The sequence below is a fragment of the Salarias fasciatus genome, chromosome 23 (genome assembly GCF_902148845.1).
Source record: "Salarias fasciatus chromosome 23, fSalaFa1.1, whole genome shotgun sequence".
NCBI lineage: Eukaryota > Metazoa > Chordata > Actinopteri > Blenniiformes > Blenniidae > Salarias > Salarias fasciatus.
The window spans coordinates 25753983-25769593 of NC_043766.1; the positions used below are offsets into that span (position 1 = coordinate 25753983).

Below are 15611 nucleotides of genomic sequence, written 5' to 3' on the forward strand. Positions count from 1 at the left end.
ACAACTTTCACCCCTCCTCCTGTTTCTCGCTGTATCATTTTGTCCATTCGCACCCCTCCCTCCCTCTCTCAGGAGTGGTGTCGCTCTCTCAGGCGCTGTGCTCCAGCGATGAGTACTCCAACTCCCTGCTGCACCTGGACCTGAGCAAGAACCCCGGGGTCCTCTCGGGGGAGGATGCCTCGGTCAGACAGCACAAACAAGATCTGGAAACAAAAGCGCACACACTGCTCCGTTTCCGCACCACTTTTCCAGTCTAACGCGAAGCCTCTCTTTTCTATTTTCTCTTGGCAGAACTTGTATCTCTTCTTGTCTCAGCCCAACTGCCTTGTTCATTTGGATCTGTCGGGCACAGACTGCTCTGTTGATTCAGTGAGTATTTAATGATGGGATATGATTGAATGTTTACGTCTAACATGAAAAAGAAATACATTTCTGTCTGCGCAGCTCTCCGCTCAGATTAACTGTTTCCACCCTGTGTCTCATGCAGCTATTTGGGGCTCTTCTGAGGGGGTGTTGCGCTGATCTCTCCTTTCTGAATCTTTCCAAAAATTCCTTCTCCCACAGGTTAGTCATGTCTTAAAGATTACTTAAATGATCAAATCAGCTGCAAATTTCAAATCTGGGGCAGCATCACCCTTATTTCGCCCTAAAGGCCTCATCTTTCCTTCTCACGTCTTCTATCTTCCCATTCTTTCTTTTTTTTGTAAATCATTGTCATTTGCATTGCATCTCTTGCCTAATGGGAAATGCGAAACGAGCTTTGTGGGAATCACTGGAACATTGTATTTCCTCTCTGTGGGTGTGTCGGCTGCCGTTTAAAACCAAGACTCTCTGCGCTGTCTGCATAGATAAGGCTCATGAATATTTTAGCGGAGCTATCTATCATTTGACCCCGCGCGCTCCCTTCTCTTACTCCAAAGCAATATGCACTCGGATTTCTCATTCTGAGACGGCGCTCCACACTCGACGCTGCTCTCATGTTTACCAAGGCGTGTCAACAGAGTGACTTCATCGGCTGTGTGTGGCCACTCACTCTCTGTATTTCCTCTTCATCCTCACATATGCCCCCTTTGCTCCCTCTTCTGTTTTCTCATCCAATAGGAAAGTGAAGGACACGCTGCCATTGTTCCGTCAGTTCTTCAGCTCTGCCTTCAGCCTCACTCATGTCAGCCTGGCCTCTATGAAGCTGCCCCCCGATGTTCTGAGGTACCTGCACGTCGCCTCTTATTCTCTCCCCGTTGCTGCTTCCTTTCATCCCGAGTCGTGCACAATGAAGGCTGATGGGAAGCATGTGCTCAGCGGTGCCAGTGGGGTCTTGTCGGCTCCCTCTCCTCGTCTTTTGCTCGTCAGTCACTTCTGTTCTACCTGCCTCCACAGGGCTCTACTGACGGGGTTAACCTCCAATCCTCATATCAATGACCTTCACCTGGATATCAGCAGCTGTGAGGTAGGTACTCGTCTTCACATCCACATTGGATTTTTCAAAGCGTTGCTTTAGCAGCTATTAGCGGCACAGCGGCAGCTGCGCTGGCGCCCCACAGAAAGAGGTTCACGCATAGTGACAGTGCCAAAGACCGTATATAAAGATGGATGACGTGACTCAGCTGCCGCCCACTGTACAAAAGCCGAAAAATCCCAGATACCAGCTCTGCCATGATTATAGTACTCACAGCTTGATTCTGCAAAGTTGTGGCAGCTGTGTTATTCATAATTAAATCCATTGCGTTGATGTAGCATTTTTTAATGTTTTTTTTTAGTTAACATTTCTTATATCACTCACTTATCCCACAATGAGCCGCCGGGGGTGGATTGCAACATTTTGCCTTGACCTTAGAGATGTTGTGTTTTTATGAGTGCATGTTTTGCTCTTGCACATCCTCAAAATGACCCTGGATGATTGTATATCGCTGACTGTCAGTGATGAACACAGCCAGATCATTTAAACACAGCTGCCTTAATCAATACATTAAAGCAGACAATGGATCTAATGACTGTAGGCGGTGCGCTGTACAAGTCTGGCTCTTGGCAAACCCACAAAGCCCCATCTGCCCACCACCAAATCACCTCCAACATTAAATTAGCTTCTAGTTAACGTTGCAGAGCTTGTAACAGCTAAGGAGCTGTATATTTTCTTTGGTAATAACAGTGCTAAAGGGTAAAAGAAAAACTTAACAAATGACGCATACAAGGTGGCCAAAACATAATTTTGATTTAAGTTGCAGAAAATAAAATTGTCAGAGGCATACAAAATAAATCCGGCAGGTCTGGCTTTGAGGGGATCATAAAACTGATTTCTTCCTGCATCTTTCGTTCTCACTGCAAAAAGAACTTGTACAAATCATCGAGTTTTCTGCACTGTGTACGTGTAAAATGTTAAGCTAACAAGTACAAAGGCCCATGGAGCAGAAAGTGTTTTCCATACCGCGGAGCAGAGTTGTTGCAAATCACAAACACAGCAAAGCTCACTGTTGAACCGTCTTCCAACTGCGTGTAGCGACAAATAAGAGCATCCATAATTTTGCCCTACTGTGGAAAAATAACAATTCCCAAAAGACTGAAACTCAACTCGACTCGGATTCATATCGGTGCACATTTGCGTTCTCCCCTTTGTCTCTCCCTCTCTTTCTCTAACCAGCTCAGGTCTGCAGGAGCCGCTGTTATCCAGGAACTGTTCCCCCGAGTCTCGTCCATCGGCACTTTGGATATTTCTGACAACGGTACGGCGGTGCGCTGCAGCACACCACGCTGTGACCTTGACTTTTCGCCCTTGGGTAGGAGAGGTTTGAGCGTGTGGCTAATGGGTCGTGCCATATTGAGCTCTGCGTCTGTGTGTGTGTGTGTGTGTGTGTGTGTATGTGTGTGTGTGTGTGTGTGTGTGTGTTCGCGTTGACAGGTCTCGATGCAGATCTGCTCACAGTACTGCCAGCCCTCTCCAGACACCCCTCCCTCAAAAACCTTCATCTGGGCAAGAACTTCAACCTGAAAAACAGGTGCTGTGGCTGCTCTATGCCCCGCTTTACAGCAACTGTTTCTGGGACTTCTGTGTTTTTGTCAGTGTGTCGAATGCCAGCATGCAACGCACTGAGTACACCAGCTTGAATACACATCTGTGATTTTACTTCTGTTTTCATAAACGGCTGCCGCTCCTCAGGCAAACAGCTCGTGAGCGGTAGGAAGTGACTCGTGCCAGCTCATCCAGCCTCGTCTCTGTGTTCGTGTCTGCAGGGTTCTGGATGAAGTCTTGCAGAAGCTGGTTCAGCTCATACAGGAGGAGGAATGTGTGAGTGATTAAAATATTCTACAAAAACATACTGTTTGGTGCTCTGTTTAGTGACTTGATGACAAACAAGCAGATTTGTAGGAAAAAAATGTAAATGAGCTGCACAGACAAAATAGTAATCCTCATATTATACACAACAAAATACAAAAGAAATCACCCTGAAAGGCAAAGAGTGTAAAACTGAATCATGCCTTTTTTGCAGTCTGTGACTGTGATGAATCACAGATGAGTTTCTATTGATGTTTTAACATTTTGCTATTTGTCTGTAGTTTGTTTTTATTTTATTAACGAATGGCTGTGAAAGGAAATGCCATATATGAAGCTCTAATAATATTACTTGACTTAAGTTGGCAATTCATAAGGAAGATAATGCTGTTTACACGTTATCACATAAGGCGGCACGCTGCGGTTTACATGGACTGTGCTTTCATTTAGGCAACATCAGCCCTTCAAGCAAAACTTTAAAATGACTTATGTGCTGTTTGTGTTGTCTTTAATTTAGAATAGTAAATCTGTTTTCCAATGTTCAAAGCGCTCACTGAGCCAGTCAGCTTCCGATTCTGATCTGAATCAAGTGTCATAAAAGAACAGACTGAAAACACATATGGTGTTTTTAGTAGGTAAAAAAAAAGAGCTGGAATGTGTTAGGATGACAACAACACTTCTTTCTCATTATGCAGACAAATTAATGTTCCACAAAAAGCTAGACTAACACTTATCTTTGTGAGTGCAGGGTAATCCCGCGACGTTCTTTGTGACACCCGGCTTCCCACAGGTTGTCTGAGACGGCACAGCCCACATACTCTGCTTTTTCCACTTCGTAGTCAGCTGGAGCTCATCCCGGCTGACTGGGCGAAGGGCTGGGCGTACACACACACATACACACACATAAACACACACGCACGCACACATATACACACAGTCTCCCACAGCCAGCACCAATTCACCTAAATTTGGTAGAAAATATTGGTATGAATTCAATATGAAAATGAAGAAAAATGAACTTGCTTCATTTTTCACAAAAATAAAAAAAACAAAACTCCAATTCTGCATGTTGCAGTTTTTTAAAAAGAAATCTCTGTCACAGTTATTGCTTGCAGATAAAATCCACCCAGAGCTGTGGACACATTATTTTTGCATGATGTTTCACTGTAGATGTGCCACTGTATCATCAATTATTACTGTTCCTCTGTTAACACTGCGGGCACCGTGTCTATATCACGACACACACATAATGTAAATAATTCAAGCACACAGCATGTAAAGACATGCTGTTGAGGTGTCACTTCACTATGCAGTAAATTTCACTGCACTTCAATTCACCCTCCCTTCCCTCCTTGAAATTATGTTCTCGTTTTTTTTTGGGGGGGGTGGGGACAGGTCATTCATTTCTAAAAGCCCCCCAGCCAACTCTCACTCTCATACATGAAGCTCACATATATAATTCCACTCTCTATGCAGGCCCTCCAGTCGCTGTCGCTGTCCGACTCGCGCCTGCGCTCTCGGGGCACTGTGCTGGTGAACGCGCTGGGCAGCAACACCTGCCTGAGGAAAGTGGACTTAAGTGGGAACAACATGGACGACATCGGGGCCAAGATGCTGAGCAAAGCTCTGCAGATCAACACCACGCTCAGGTGAAGGAGACAATGTGAAGCGCGGACGTAGATCTGTGTTTTTTGCAGTATTTGCAGGGACTTGTCCTTCGTGACGAGGTTTCTGTATTCTGTGCAACTCACAACGCTGCCCTGCAGGAGTGTGACATGGGATCGCAATAACACCTCCGCAACCGGATTCCTCGATGTGGCCCGCGCGCTTGAACAGTAAGAACGTTAAAACACCGTCCTCATCTGCCATGAATATATTTGTATTACTATCTACTGATTTTATGAGCCCTGGCTACCTTCTGTTTTATAGCATCTAACCATGTCAAAATTTACAATGTGAGCTGCAGATTGCTGGTTTCCGCTCTGCTATCTTAAATAGTCCAGGCCCACCTCTAGGCTAGATATGACATGGCAGCAAAGATCAAAGTCTTACTCATTCATCGTGCGGCGCCCAAGGAATATTTTTGGAAAGAGATCTTTCCGGTGGGAATATTAACCTTAACTAACCTTGGAATGTGTAACCCACTTTATTTTCTCTTTTTAGTCCAGCACAGCCTCCCTCAATAACTACACCCTTCCTCTGCTCCTCCCTTCTCTCTTTATCTACCCTTTCTCAGTAATTTCACCTTGCAGTACATGCCTCTACCACTAAGCGACATCAGCCAAGCGTACCGCAGCGCCCCCGAGAGGACAGAGCAGGCACTAACCAAGGTTGGCATCGGAAACCAGTCGTCGTGACAATTGTCAAAGAAAATTCAGGAGAGTCTTCAGGTTGAAAGCGGCATTTAAATTAGACGTACTAAAACATACGACCATTGCGAGATTAGCAGATGATTAGCTGCTTCTCAGAATTAGTTTTTCATATAGGATTCTGAAATGTTGTGGTGAGTGGTGCTAAAAATATTGACAGAAATATTAACCAAGTTAACCAGGACTGTCTGTTTAAACTTTTCCCTCTTAAAGGTATGTGTAAGTGTAAGAGAAACTGTATAAATGCTGTTCCTGCTTTGTCCACTGGGGTCACAGTATGTTTATAAAAGTAGAGGAAGCAACAGAATGGCAGCGATGTTAACTGCAGAGAGAACACCGATGTTACAGTAAAAGCTACGTACGTTGTTGGTCCTGAAAAAGGAAGAGCGTGGCGTTGCACCGAGCGTGATGGATAAAAAGAAAAATTATGCAAAAATATTGTTCCCTGAAATCCAACTGAACATTAGTCTGTCTCATAGTTTCAGATTACACTTTTATTCCCTGAGAATTGAAAAAACTGTAATAAATATAAAAATTTTGGGTAAACATTTTTTGTTTTGTTGATTTTGTTTTGTTTTTTACACTGATAAGACAGAGAAAAAAATAGTTTTGTTGGTGATACGATTATTTTATTGGCCTGGCCTAGTTGACTTCAAATTTTATGTATTTGAGGACTAAACTATATTTTACAACCCCACTACAAGGCTGAAGGCGGAGGGTAAGGTAATTATGAAGACTGATAGTATGATATATGGTAGGACTCCAAACTAAATTCAAAGTCACAAAATAACTCCTTAAAATCCTTTTCATATCAAGGACGTCTAAATAATGTCATGCAAATATACTCATAGATAAAGAAATAGAGTTTCATGTGATGAATCTAATGAACCTAATTGCATTCTCCCAGCTGGTATGGATTTATTTTTATTTTCCTTTGAGGGGTGGGATTAAGAATAAATTTGTAAATTTCTATATTTAGTTTTATGAAATGTAAAAAAATTAGTGCTGTCAGTTTTAATCGCATTGATCGCAATTTAATCGCATTGATCGCAATTAATCATGATTAATTCATGGAGAACTGTCAACAATTAACTTTTTTAAAGTTGAGATTAATTGCAATGAAGAATCTAATCCTCATAAATCGGTCCCAATGTCAGGAAAAAACACTATTATCCTCTAGTTCTTTTCTTTGACCCAATTGGCAGACCTCAATTGATTAATCGCGATTAAAATTGACAGCCAATAAATAATAATAATAATAATAATAATCAGTACCTAAGTAAAGATTACGTGTTTGCTACTGAGGCTCATTTTAATTTAAAACACCCTTCATGGAAGAAATCAAAGTAAATGATAAAAGACTAATAAAAAAAAAGAACTGCTTGTCCTCCTGGTTCTTGGGAAGGTTTTATACTGTTATCAGAGTTCGAAAACTGAGGCTCAGAAATAGAAGACAAATAATAATAATAATATCACATCAGCCTTTTCTCTGCTTATTGCTCTTTTCTCCAATCTGCTTCCTGCAACTCTTACCTCATATTCTCTGTTTATCTTCTCCCTGTTTTCCTGGTTACTTCCATGCCGGGTACTTTGATGCTGTTACGGCTGTCTTATTCCGCCCTGTCGTACAGATCCAGCGGGCTCTGGTCAGGAACAACCAGACCCAGCGCTTCTCTCAGAGACAGGCTCTGCGGCTGCACCAGGGCCTGGTGACCAGCACTGCCGAGCAGGTGGAGCTCATCTGTGTGCACTCGTCTCTGCGTATGTTTTATGACTGTTTGCACCAGTAACAATCCCTCGCCTGTCTGTTTCCAAGGTGATGGAGCGCCTGTGTGTGCGTGTCCAGCAGCAGGTGTGTTTGTTAAAAAGCATTGGAGAGATGGAGGAGATTCAAGCTGCTAAACAAGTGCTAAAAGAGGCCAGGAACTCTCGTGCGGTGAGTGATGTGAAATGCATGAGTGTGGTCTTTGCATCGGCGTTGTACTGAATTTGAATGAACCCCTTCCTCGCTCTCCCCGGCGCTCTTAGCTCTACCCTTCACTGTGCGAGCTGGCTCATGTGCTCTCTGTGGACGGGCCCGTGCGCCAAAGGCTGGACTCTCTGGCTGGCGAACTTGCCAAAGCCGCAGACAAGGAACTGCAGGTAGAACCCAAACCCTGTTTGACCCCCGTGACCCACAGCAGATGGTGGAGTTGCTTATGACTGGCGTTCATCTGCAGGTGATTGTCGACTCGATGGTGTCTCTCTGTCGCGAGCTGTGTCCTTTATCCTCTTCCGCGGCAGAAAGATTAAGTCCTTCCCTCTCCTCCGTCTCCGAGCGCGTGTCCATCCCTCGCTCTGCCATCCGCACTGCCCTCATGGAGCGAGCGGCGCAGGACATTCATCGAGCCTTGGAGTAAGACAAAGGATCGAGCTGCAACAATAAATCTGAATTTGATGAGCAGGTTATTGATTTGCTCTCACTTTTACTACACTGCTTCCCGTCTGTCTCCCCTTAATCTTTTGCAGGGAAGTAAAGCTGTCCGTGGTTTCCTATCTCACCAACTCCATCGTGGACCAAATCCTGCAGGAGCTCTACGCCACTCATAAGACCCTGGTAAAAACAAGGCGCTCACTGTGAAGCCCAGCGCAGGAGACACATATTGAATGAGTGAGTGTATGTCAAAAGGTTTTAAGAGGACCGTCTGTCTCAGACCCGGCAGGTGTCGCATGTTAAATGCTGGGAAGAGACGTGTGAAGACGGGACAGGCTGGAGATTTAACAGGCACAGAGACTCTCTGGACATCACAGACGAGGAACTCGGCACCAGCATAGTGAGTGCCCACATAAAGATGTGTTTTTCTCCTTCTCTTGGACTGACTCCCAGTGAATCATAGTTTTTGCATCTTATTTGAGAGCCTCATGGTCTATTCCTCATGGTAAGAAAACCATGGTTCAGTGTCATTCTCCTTTATGTGGAGTTTGCATGGTTTTTTTTTTCCTATGCATTTGGGGTTTTTCCAGATACTGTAGCTTTCTTTCATAAGACAACAGGCATTTCAGGTTGACCCTAAATGATGTGCGGGTCTGAATGTAGCTGTCTGTGATCTTCCGACGATACTTTCATCTGAGTCAACTGCCTGCAACCAAGGCGGATAAAAAGGGTGTAGAGGATGGTTGTCTGGATAGGTTAATCTTATTTAATGCAGCGCCTCATCCTATTTTCTTTAATTGCCATTAAGCATGTTTTGTGACTTTCTGAGTGCCAGTTCATTCAGTACTGCAGGTTCTAATGGTTCTACAGGGTCTTTTAATGGTCTCACAGCCACAGACTCCGTCTTCATATAATTTAATTCTCTAACATTTGCAGTCCAACCTTTCATTGCAGCTTTTTTTTCCTGTAGATATTTGAGTTTGATTATTTTAAAGATACAAGGACTTTGCTAAGGTTTAACATTATCCCTCAACCAATATCTCAACAGAAATGTAGAAAAAAAAATGCAGAAAAAGAAAACGACGTTATGCTTCTCTCTGCCTTTGTATTGTCTCTGAGGAGCTTTTCAATTGGATTTCAGCATGGAGAAAATATTCATGCAACTCCCTCATTTTTTCCAATCCCAGACCCCAGTTTAATTTTTTATCTGACATGGACACCTGGATTGTTTTAGGAGTTTTGTGCTCGGCTCCATAATTGCAGCACCACATGTTTGTCATCCTAAATCACACGTGCATCAGTGGCTTCGCTGCTCAAATGAAGCACATGCTTCCCTCCTTGTTTATCATATTGTTCATTCTGATTACTACAACACAGAAAACAAAATGTCATTTACTTTTAACTTTAAACAAAACTTTATAAGAATCAAAGTGCTTTTTTTGTTTTGTTTTGTTTTTCTTGTCCTCTGGGTTTTGACATTTAAGACAGCATGCTGGCTTTCCTGACGGCAACACTACCGTTAAAGGTCAAACATTTAAAAAGGCTGCAGCTCCTCCTGGAGACGCTCTCATAATACTTAAAGATATAATTGATTGTCTATTAACTGTGTTTTGCCCTTTAGAAATTTCCACTTATTGGAGTGGTTGAAGCCCAGTGTTGACTGTTTACATTTTAAAACTCGTATATTTGATACTCAGCTGCACAGTGGGCCAGTGTAGTGTTTAGCACATTCACATCATAAAAATAATGTCCTAAGTGCGAATCTGACCAGGGGAATGTTTTTATGTGTGTGCGCGTGGGTTTTCTCCAGCTACTCCAGCTTCCTCCCACACAACAAGAGGTTAATTAATGACTCTGAATTACTCGAATATATGAATGTGAGTGTCTGGAATCATCTGTGTTGCGTTTGCACTGTGACGGAGTGGAAGTATGTCAAGGGTGTAGCTTGCCCTTCCCATAAGGTGAGTGGGATCGGCTCCAGTATCTCATGCCCCTAAGTTATATAAAGCAGCATATAGATTTATGCATGAATAATTAGTATTCTTGGCTGAAAACAAACAAACAAACAAACAAACAAAAAAACTACATATAAAGAAAATCCTAATTAATTTACCAAAAAAAAACTCATAAAAAAATTCCGTATTTTAAATCTTTTCAAATGGCAGATCCGCGTTCAGCTTTTTCCTGTTTTATTTCTGTTTCTTGCTTTTTGGCATTTATTAAAGTAAATCCTAGCACATTGTGGAACAGACAAAGTTTGTCACTAGCTACATTTCTGTCTTTCAATTGTACTTTTAGCTTTATTTAATTTATTTTTTTTATTTGAAAGGGAACAGTTTGACTGAAACTACTGTAGCCTCACTCCGCCGGTTTGGGACCTCCGCCGTCATTCGTTAACACGGGAACCAGTTAATCCATAACACCAGCCGGCGATCGCTTGTATTCTGCTATAGAGCTCTTTATACAACTCGCTATTGCGCGATTTGGTTCCATCTCGCCTCTCCAATGTTTTTTTCTGTCGGGGTTTTTTACTAAAAAAGTGTTTTTCAATCACGTGGCTTTCTCTGCTGGTTTTTTGACTGTGCTGCTTCCCGTTTACTGGCACATCACATGTCACTACATATGAGGGAAGGCATGCGCAGAACAAACACTCCCCCAGTTCAATCCGCTCCGCTGTCAGGCTCGTTTATAAGGGACACGGAGCGGATTGTCAATCGGCGTAGACCACCTCATACAATCGGCTCCAAATTACAATCCGCTCCGAGTGAAGCGGATCCACTCGGTCGTTTACATGACACATTTTACAATCCGCTCCACGTACAATCCACTTATACGTGGTCCATGTAAACGTGCCTACTGTAGCCTGGTTCCAAATTCCTCCCCTCCATCTGTCGGCCCTCTCCTTTTCTCTCTTCCTGTCCCCTCACCCCAACTGGAATAGCAGAAGGTCTCCACCTCGGAGCCTGGCTCTGCAGGGCTCTCCTCCTCGGAGCCTGGTTCTGCAGGTTTCTTCCTTTTGAAAGGGAGTCTTTCTACAGTCATGTGGAATTGTTGGGTTTTTCCTCCGTAAAACTGCCTAGAACTGGCTGTGTATATCAGGCCTGATATAAATAAAGCCGAATTGAATTTAATTGAATTTCATATGCTTTTCAAACCTATTAGCATTTTGACAGTACGTATTCTAGCAGGCAATGAAGATGGAGAGAAAGAAAAAGTTCAAATAGCAAGTGTTTGCCCGTATTTAAAGAGTTACTCAGTGTTTACTGAGTGTTTAAAACTGCAAAAAGTGCCACTGCACTGTTTTCCTGAAATCATTTCCTGATCCCAGGAGCTTGTTCTTCATAAACAGTTCAATCTTTAACCTCTCAACTGATGAAATTGTGTATATTGCTTCACTTTTGACAGGTGAGCTGTCACAGCAGCCCCAGCTTATTTGTTCCAATTGACTGCCCTCCGTCCTGAGCTTAATTGCAGCTGTCAGATGTGCTCAAGTAGCTTCATTAACTCTGCATAAAAGCCTTCTTCTCTGCTGCCCCACTAATAGGGAAGCACCAAGTTGCAGCACCTGGCTCTTAAAGGACATGGGAAATGGTTTATTGAAAATTATGGTTCAAACATACCTACAGTTTATTACAAGGCTAATTGTAAATCACGTTCAACCATGCACCATGCTTTCTAGACACTGAAGAAACTGTGAAAATTGATTTAAACATGTCCAAATGCACTTATGCACTGAGTTTAACATGATATGCACAAAGCAGTGTAGTAAGTTTAACAGACAGCACTGAGTATGGTAAATCACTTTCTTCCATTTTTGTTTTGTATACTTCATCGTGTTCAGTGTGCGATGGATGTGATGCATTTTGCTTCTTAACTAGGCTAAAGTTGGGACTTTTATTGAACTTGATAGCAGAAGTCATGCCTAAGAAGCTCTGACATAATTTGTAGAGACTTGTTTTCATGTCTTCTCGTGTGTGTTGTATACGGTCTCTCCTTCTGCACCTCACAACTGTATTTCCACACAGGACACAATAGCCATTAAGAAGCGCAGCTCCAGAACAAGAAGAATACGACCTGTTTCCACCAGGCTGAGTAAGTACTGCTCTACATCAACCTCTCTGTCCTTCTTACTGTCTACAGTATTTCTGACCCTGTCTTCTCTCCTCCGGACCTCCATTAGTTTTTTTTGTTTTTTTGTTTTTGTTTTTTGCCTTTTTTGTCTCTGAATTTTATCTTTTCATCTGAGAAGCCTGGTTATGGCTGGTTTTAATCCCATCAGAGCAAAGTCTGGCTCAATAGACTTCAGAGGGGTCACAGACTGTTTAAATTGACAACTTTGAAGCAGAGAAGACGTCCCCACATAATTCCCCTGCTGTGTCTCCTTGACAGTCCCTACAACTCCTAACTTTCTCTATAATCTCTCTAACACCTCTCAGGCCTGTGCGATGACTCCAGCTCCTCTCCACCTCCCTCCGTGCCATCATATTCGTCACCACTATCCCGCTCCGCATCCTGGGAGGGCCTGTCAGAGCTGCCTACGCAGGGCCTGCCTCTCCATCATGTGACACGAGTTCGACCCAGGCCTCCGCGGAGGCACAAGGGAGGGCACGTCCCCGCAGAGACAGTAAGACACTTTAAAATATGCAAGAGTCTTCAGTTACACACAGGACCGTGGAATGCTACACCTTTGCTCAAATCACTGAATTCCAGCATAAATTCCCTCATTTTCTGAGGTTTATGCCTGCTGGCAGCGACTGCTGTTCGACTGGAAAGCACACAGAACGGCTGGATGAAACTGAATTATTTGTCTCAGTTCATGGAGCATACATTTGTTTTAATGCATGCATAACAAAATCAAACTCACTAAATTGACCTCTGAGCAAGGAGTTTGAGTGTGTACTTACATTTCTGTGTGCTCAGCACTGCAGTGAAAACGGAGGAATAAGCCCTCTGGATGACGGACTGCCGGATTTCTACACAAAAAGAGTGCTCCCGGATAGGTAAGAGCTGCTTTTATGTTTTCACTCTCACAGCTCGTCCTCTCACTTAAAACCGTATCTGCCATGAGCCTCTCTTCACAAAATATCCTCTCAATTTTAGATGCTTAAACTGGAGATGACATTTGCTCAAAGTTAGTGTCATTTTTGTAAAGCGAACTGTTGGTTGTTAGATACAGTTGCTACTTTCCCAGCAGTCATATTTTCCTTTGAAAAGAAGAGTTAAGAGGATTCGCATTTGTTTGTGAAAGGTAATCCATCACGGTGAATGTTCCTTCACCTTTAAGCTGTTGCTATAGCTGTTAATACTGTCGCTTCAAAAACTGCCTTCATCCAATAGAATATACTGCTCAATAGAAAATTCAGGAAAACATATTTACTGAGCTGTTTGTCTTTGGGCTTATTTTTCTTAAAGGATAGTTTTCAAATAAAATACTGACTTTGCAGTTGACGCTGTCAGACTGCTTTCAAAAGCATCAAGAAACAGTCAAGTAGGTACCTGCAATTCATATAATAATGCTCTATAATGAAATCAATGAGGGAAAATCCTTTCAAAATGGAACGTCTGCTTCTTCTTCTTCTTGTTTAAGCCAGCTATGTAGTGTGGAAATACAAATCTGAACGTATCATTCAGGTAATTACTGTGGGGATGATGACAAAAACAGTTTTTTTTTCCATTTCTGCTGATATAATACCCTCTACTTCAGGATATAAACAAACAAGAGGAAGTGTCTCAGTCAAGAAAAACATAATGGAAGAGGTAACATAAATAGACAGCATAAATGTTACAGACAGTGAAAATTGTGCCTTCAGTGGAGAAAACAGATCCTTGGATACACATGAAAATTCAAACACTCAGCTGAATTACCATAGAAATATTTGTTTTCCAATCTAATGTGCGCACATTTTTAAAACCAGACAAGTGAATACAATCATATATTTCACTGATTGCTGGATTTGTTGGATTTATTGTGGGATCACCAGAGATGTAATTGGGACAATGTGGTGCTAGTTTCAGTCTGTTGGATGTAGAGGATTTTCTCTGTTTATTTTTCCTCCCAGTCCTTCTATGGGTTGACTGAAAGTACTTCAACTTGTTAGATTGTATAGAAACTGGAAAAGCATTCGGGAACGCAGACCTCCGCCAAACAGCGCAGTTCCTCTCTCCAGTCCCGATCGCTTCCAAACTATAATCACTTGTTCTGAGTCCCATTTTAGACCTTTCCTGACAATTCCAGCATAATCCATCCATGGCTTTTTGAGTTATGTTGTTAACAGGCAAACAAACAAACCCCATCGAAAACATAACCTGGTAGCCAAGGCCCTTGGCCAAGGCGGAGGTAATAATTACTGACTCCTGAACACCTGCAAGTGTGTGTCACGAACGTTGTGTCTCAGTTGAACAGAGAACCGTAGATGGTCATGGGGCAAACTTGATCTATTGGTTTGAGACCTGGTGACTGGAGACCATATTATATATTAGTGTATTGGCTTTACTGTTGCGTTCCAGAAGGATTTGAGCTTTGTGACATGGTGCATTATCCAGCAAGAAGAATCCATCAGAAGATGTTACATTGTGGTTTTAAATGGTTGACATGAATCAAGAAAGTTGTGGTATCGAATTGAAGTGATATTCAGCTGACACAGAGAGGCTCGAAATGTGTCATGAATAGATCCGTTACACCAGCAGCAGCCTGGATCCATGAATTCATGTTACCTATGGCATATTTTGAACATTCGAATGTGACAGCAGAAACCAAGACTCGTTAACCAAGACAACATTTACCCACTGTGTTCTACTGCTGCGTCTTGTATGTATTGTCTGATCACAAATTGGCTTCTCAATAACTTATTATCATTATTACTATTATTATTATTAGTATTATTATTATTATTATTAGTATCTGGTACCCAAAGAAAGGATTCAGATCTGTCACAAATTAAAGAAAAATCATTTAGTTTAAAATTCAGGTGGCAAAACCTTGTCCTTTTCGGAGTGTCGTGATAAAAATAAGTAAGTGAAAAATCCAATAGTGTTATTGAGCTGATTTGGATTTGAAACAAAGTGGATCGATTATGAAAGCAAATCGTGTTTGTTGTTGTACTGAGGTGCTGAATTTGTTTCTCTTGTTGTGGATTTTGAAACATGCTGAAAGTGATGAAAGTTTCATTGTCGGAAAGAAAGCGGATTCCGTCTCTGCCACTGAATTCTCTTTGTGGCCATGATTAGATGAAATAATTCTTAATTTAATCCTTATTTAATAATCCTTCAGTTAAATTATAAATTACACACCCACAGTCAAACACTTTATGTGCCGACTTCAGTTGAAAAAAGGACACATCAGATTTCAAACAGATTCTTTTTCCCCTCTTGCATGAACCCTGCTGACTTCTGTCAGTTTCCACAAATCTGAACTAGGGCTTTACTTTTAATTGGTGTATCTTTAATTTCCTATTATTTTAAAACATGTGAAAGCTCTTTCTTTGTCTCTTCCATTAACCTTACATTAAGAGAGGTTTATTTTGCTCAATGCAAGTTTCCTCACAATGTGATAGGACGAGCCCTC

General features: G+C 42.3%; 1 protein-coding gene across 2 annotated transcripts in view; it reads left to right on the top strand.

Moving 5' to 3' along the window:
- Window positions 1–15611, top strand: part of LOC115381408 (capping protein, Arp2/3 and myosin-I linker protein 3-like) — a 32242-nt gene that overhangs the window by 11484 nt on the left and 5147 nt on the right. For both annotated transcript variants that reach the window (XM_030082750.1, XM_030082751.1), the window contains exons 13-32: window positions 73–182; window positions 292–369; window positions 488–564; window positions 1102–1206; window positions 1378–1447; window positions 2636–2717; window positions 2894–2990; window positions 3226–3280; window positions 4742–4914; window positions 5032–5100; window positions 5502–5595; window positions 7266–7364; window positions 7451–7570; window positions 7663–7776; window positions 7854–8029; window positions 8143–8230; window positions 8328–8447; window positions 12073–12139; window positions 12484–12671; window positions 12968–13047. In XM_030082750.1, coding sequence (XP_029938610.1) covers window positions 73–182; window positions 292–369; window positions 488–564; window positions 1102–1206; window positions 1378–1447; window positions 2636–2717; window positions 2894–2990; window positions 3226–3280; window positions 4742–4914; window positions 5032–5100; window positions 5502–5595; window positions 7266–7364; window positions 7451–7570; window positions 7663–7776; window positions 7854–8029; window positions 8143–8230; window positions 8328–8447; window positions 12073–12139; window positions 12484–12671; window positions 12968–13047 — 2062 coding nt within the window. The remainder of the gene's footprint in view (window positions 1–72; window positions 183–291; window positions 370–487; window positions 565–1101; window positions 1207–1377; window positions 1448–2635; window positions 2718–2893; window positions 2991–3225; window positions 3281–4741; window positions 4915–5031; window positions 5101–5501; window positions 5596–7265; window positions 7365–7450; window positions 7571–7662; window positions 7777–7853; window positions 8030–8142; window positions 8231–8327; window positions 8448–12072; window positions 12140–12483; window positions 12672–12967; window positions 13048–15611) is intronic.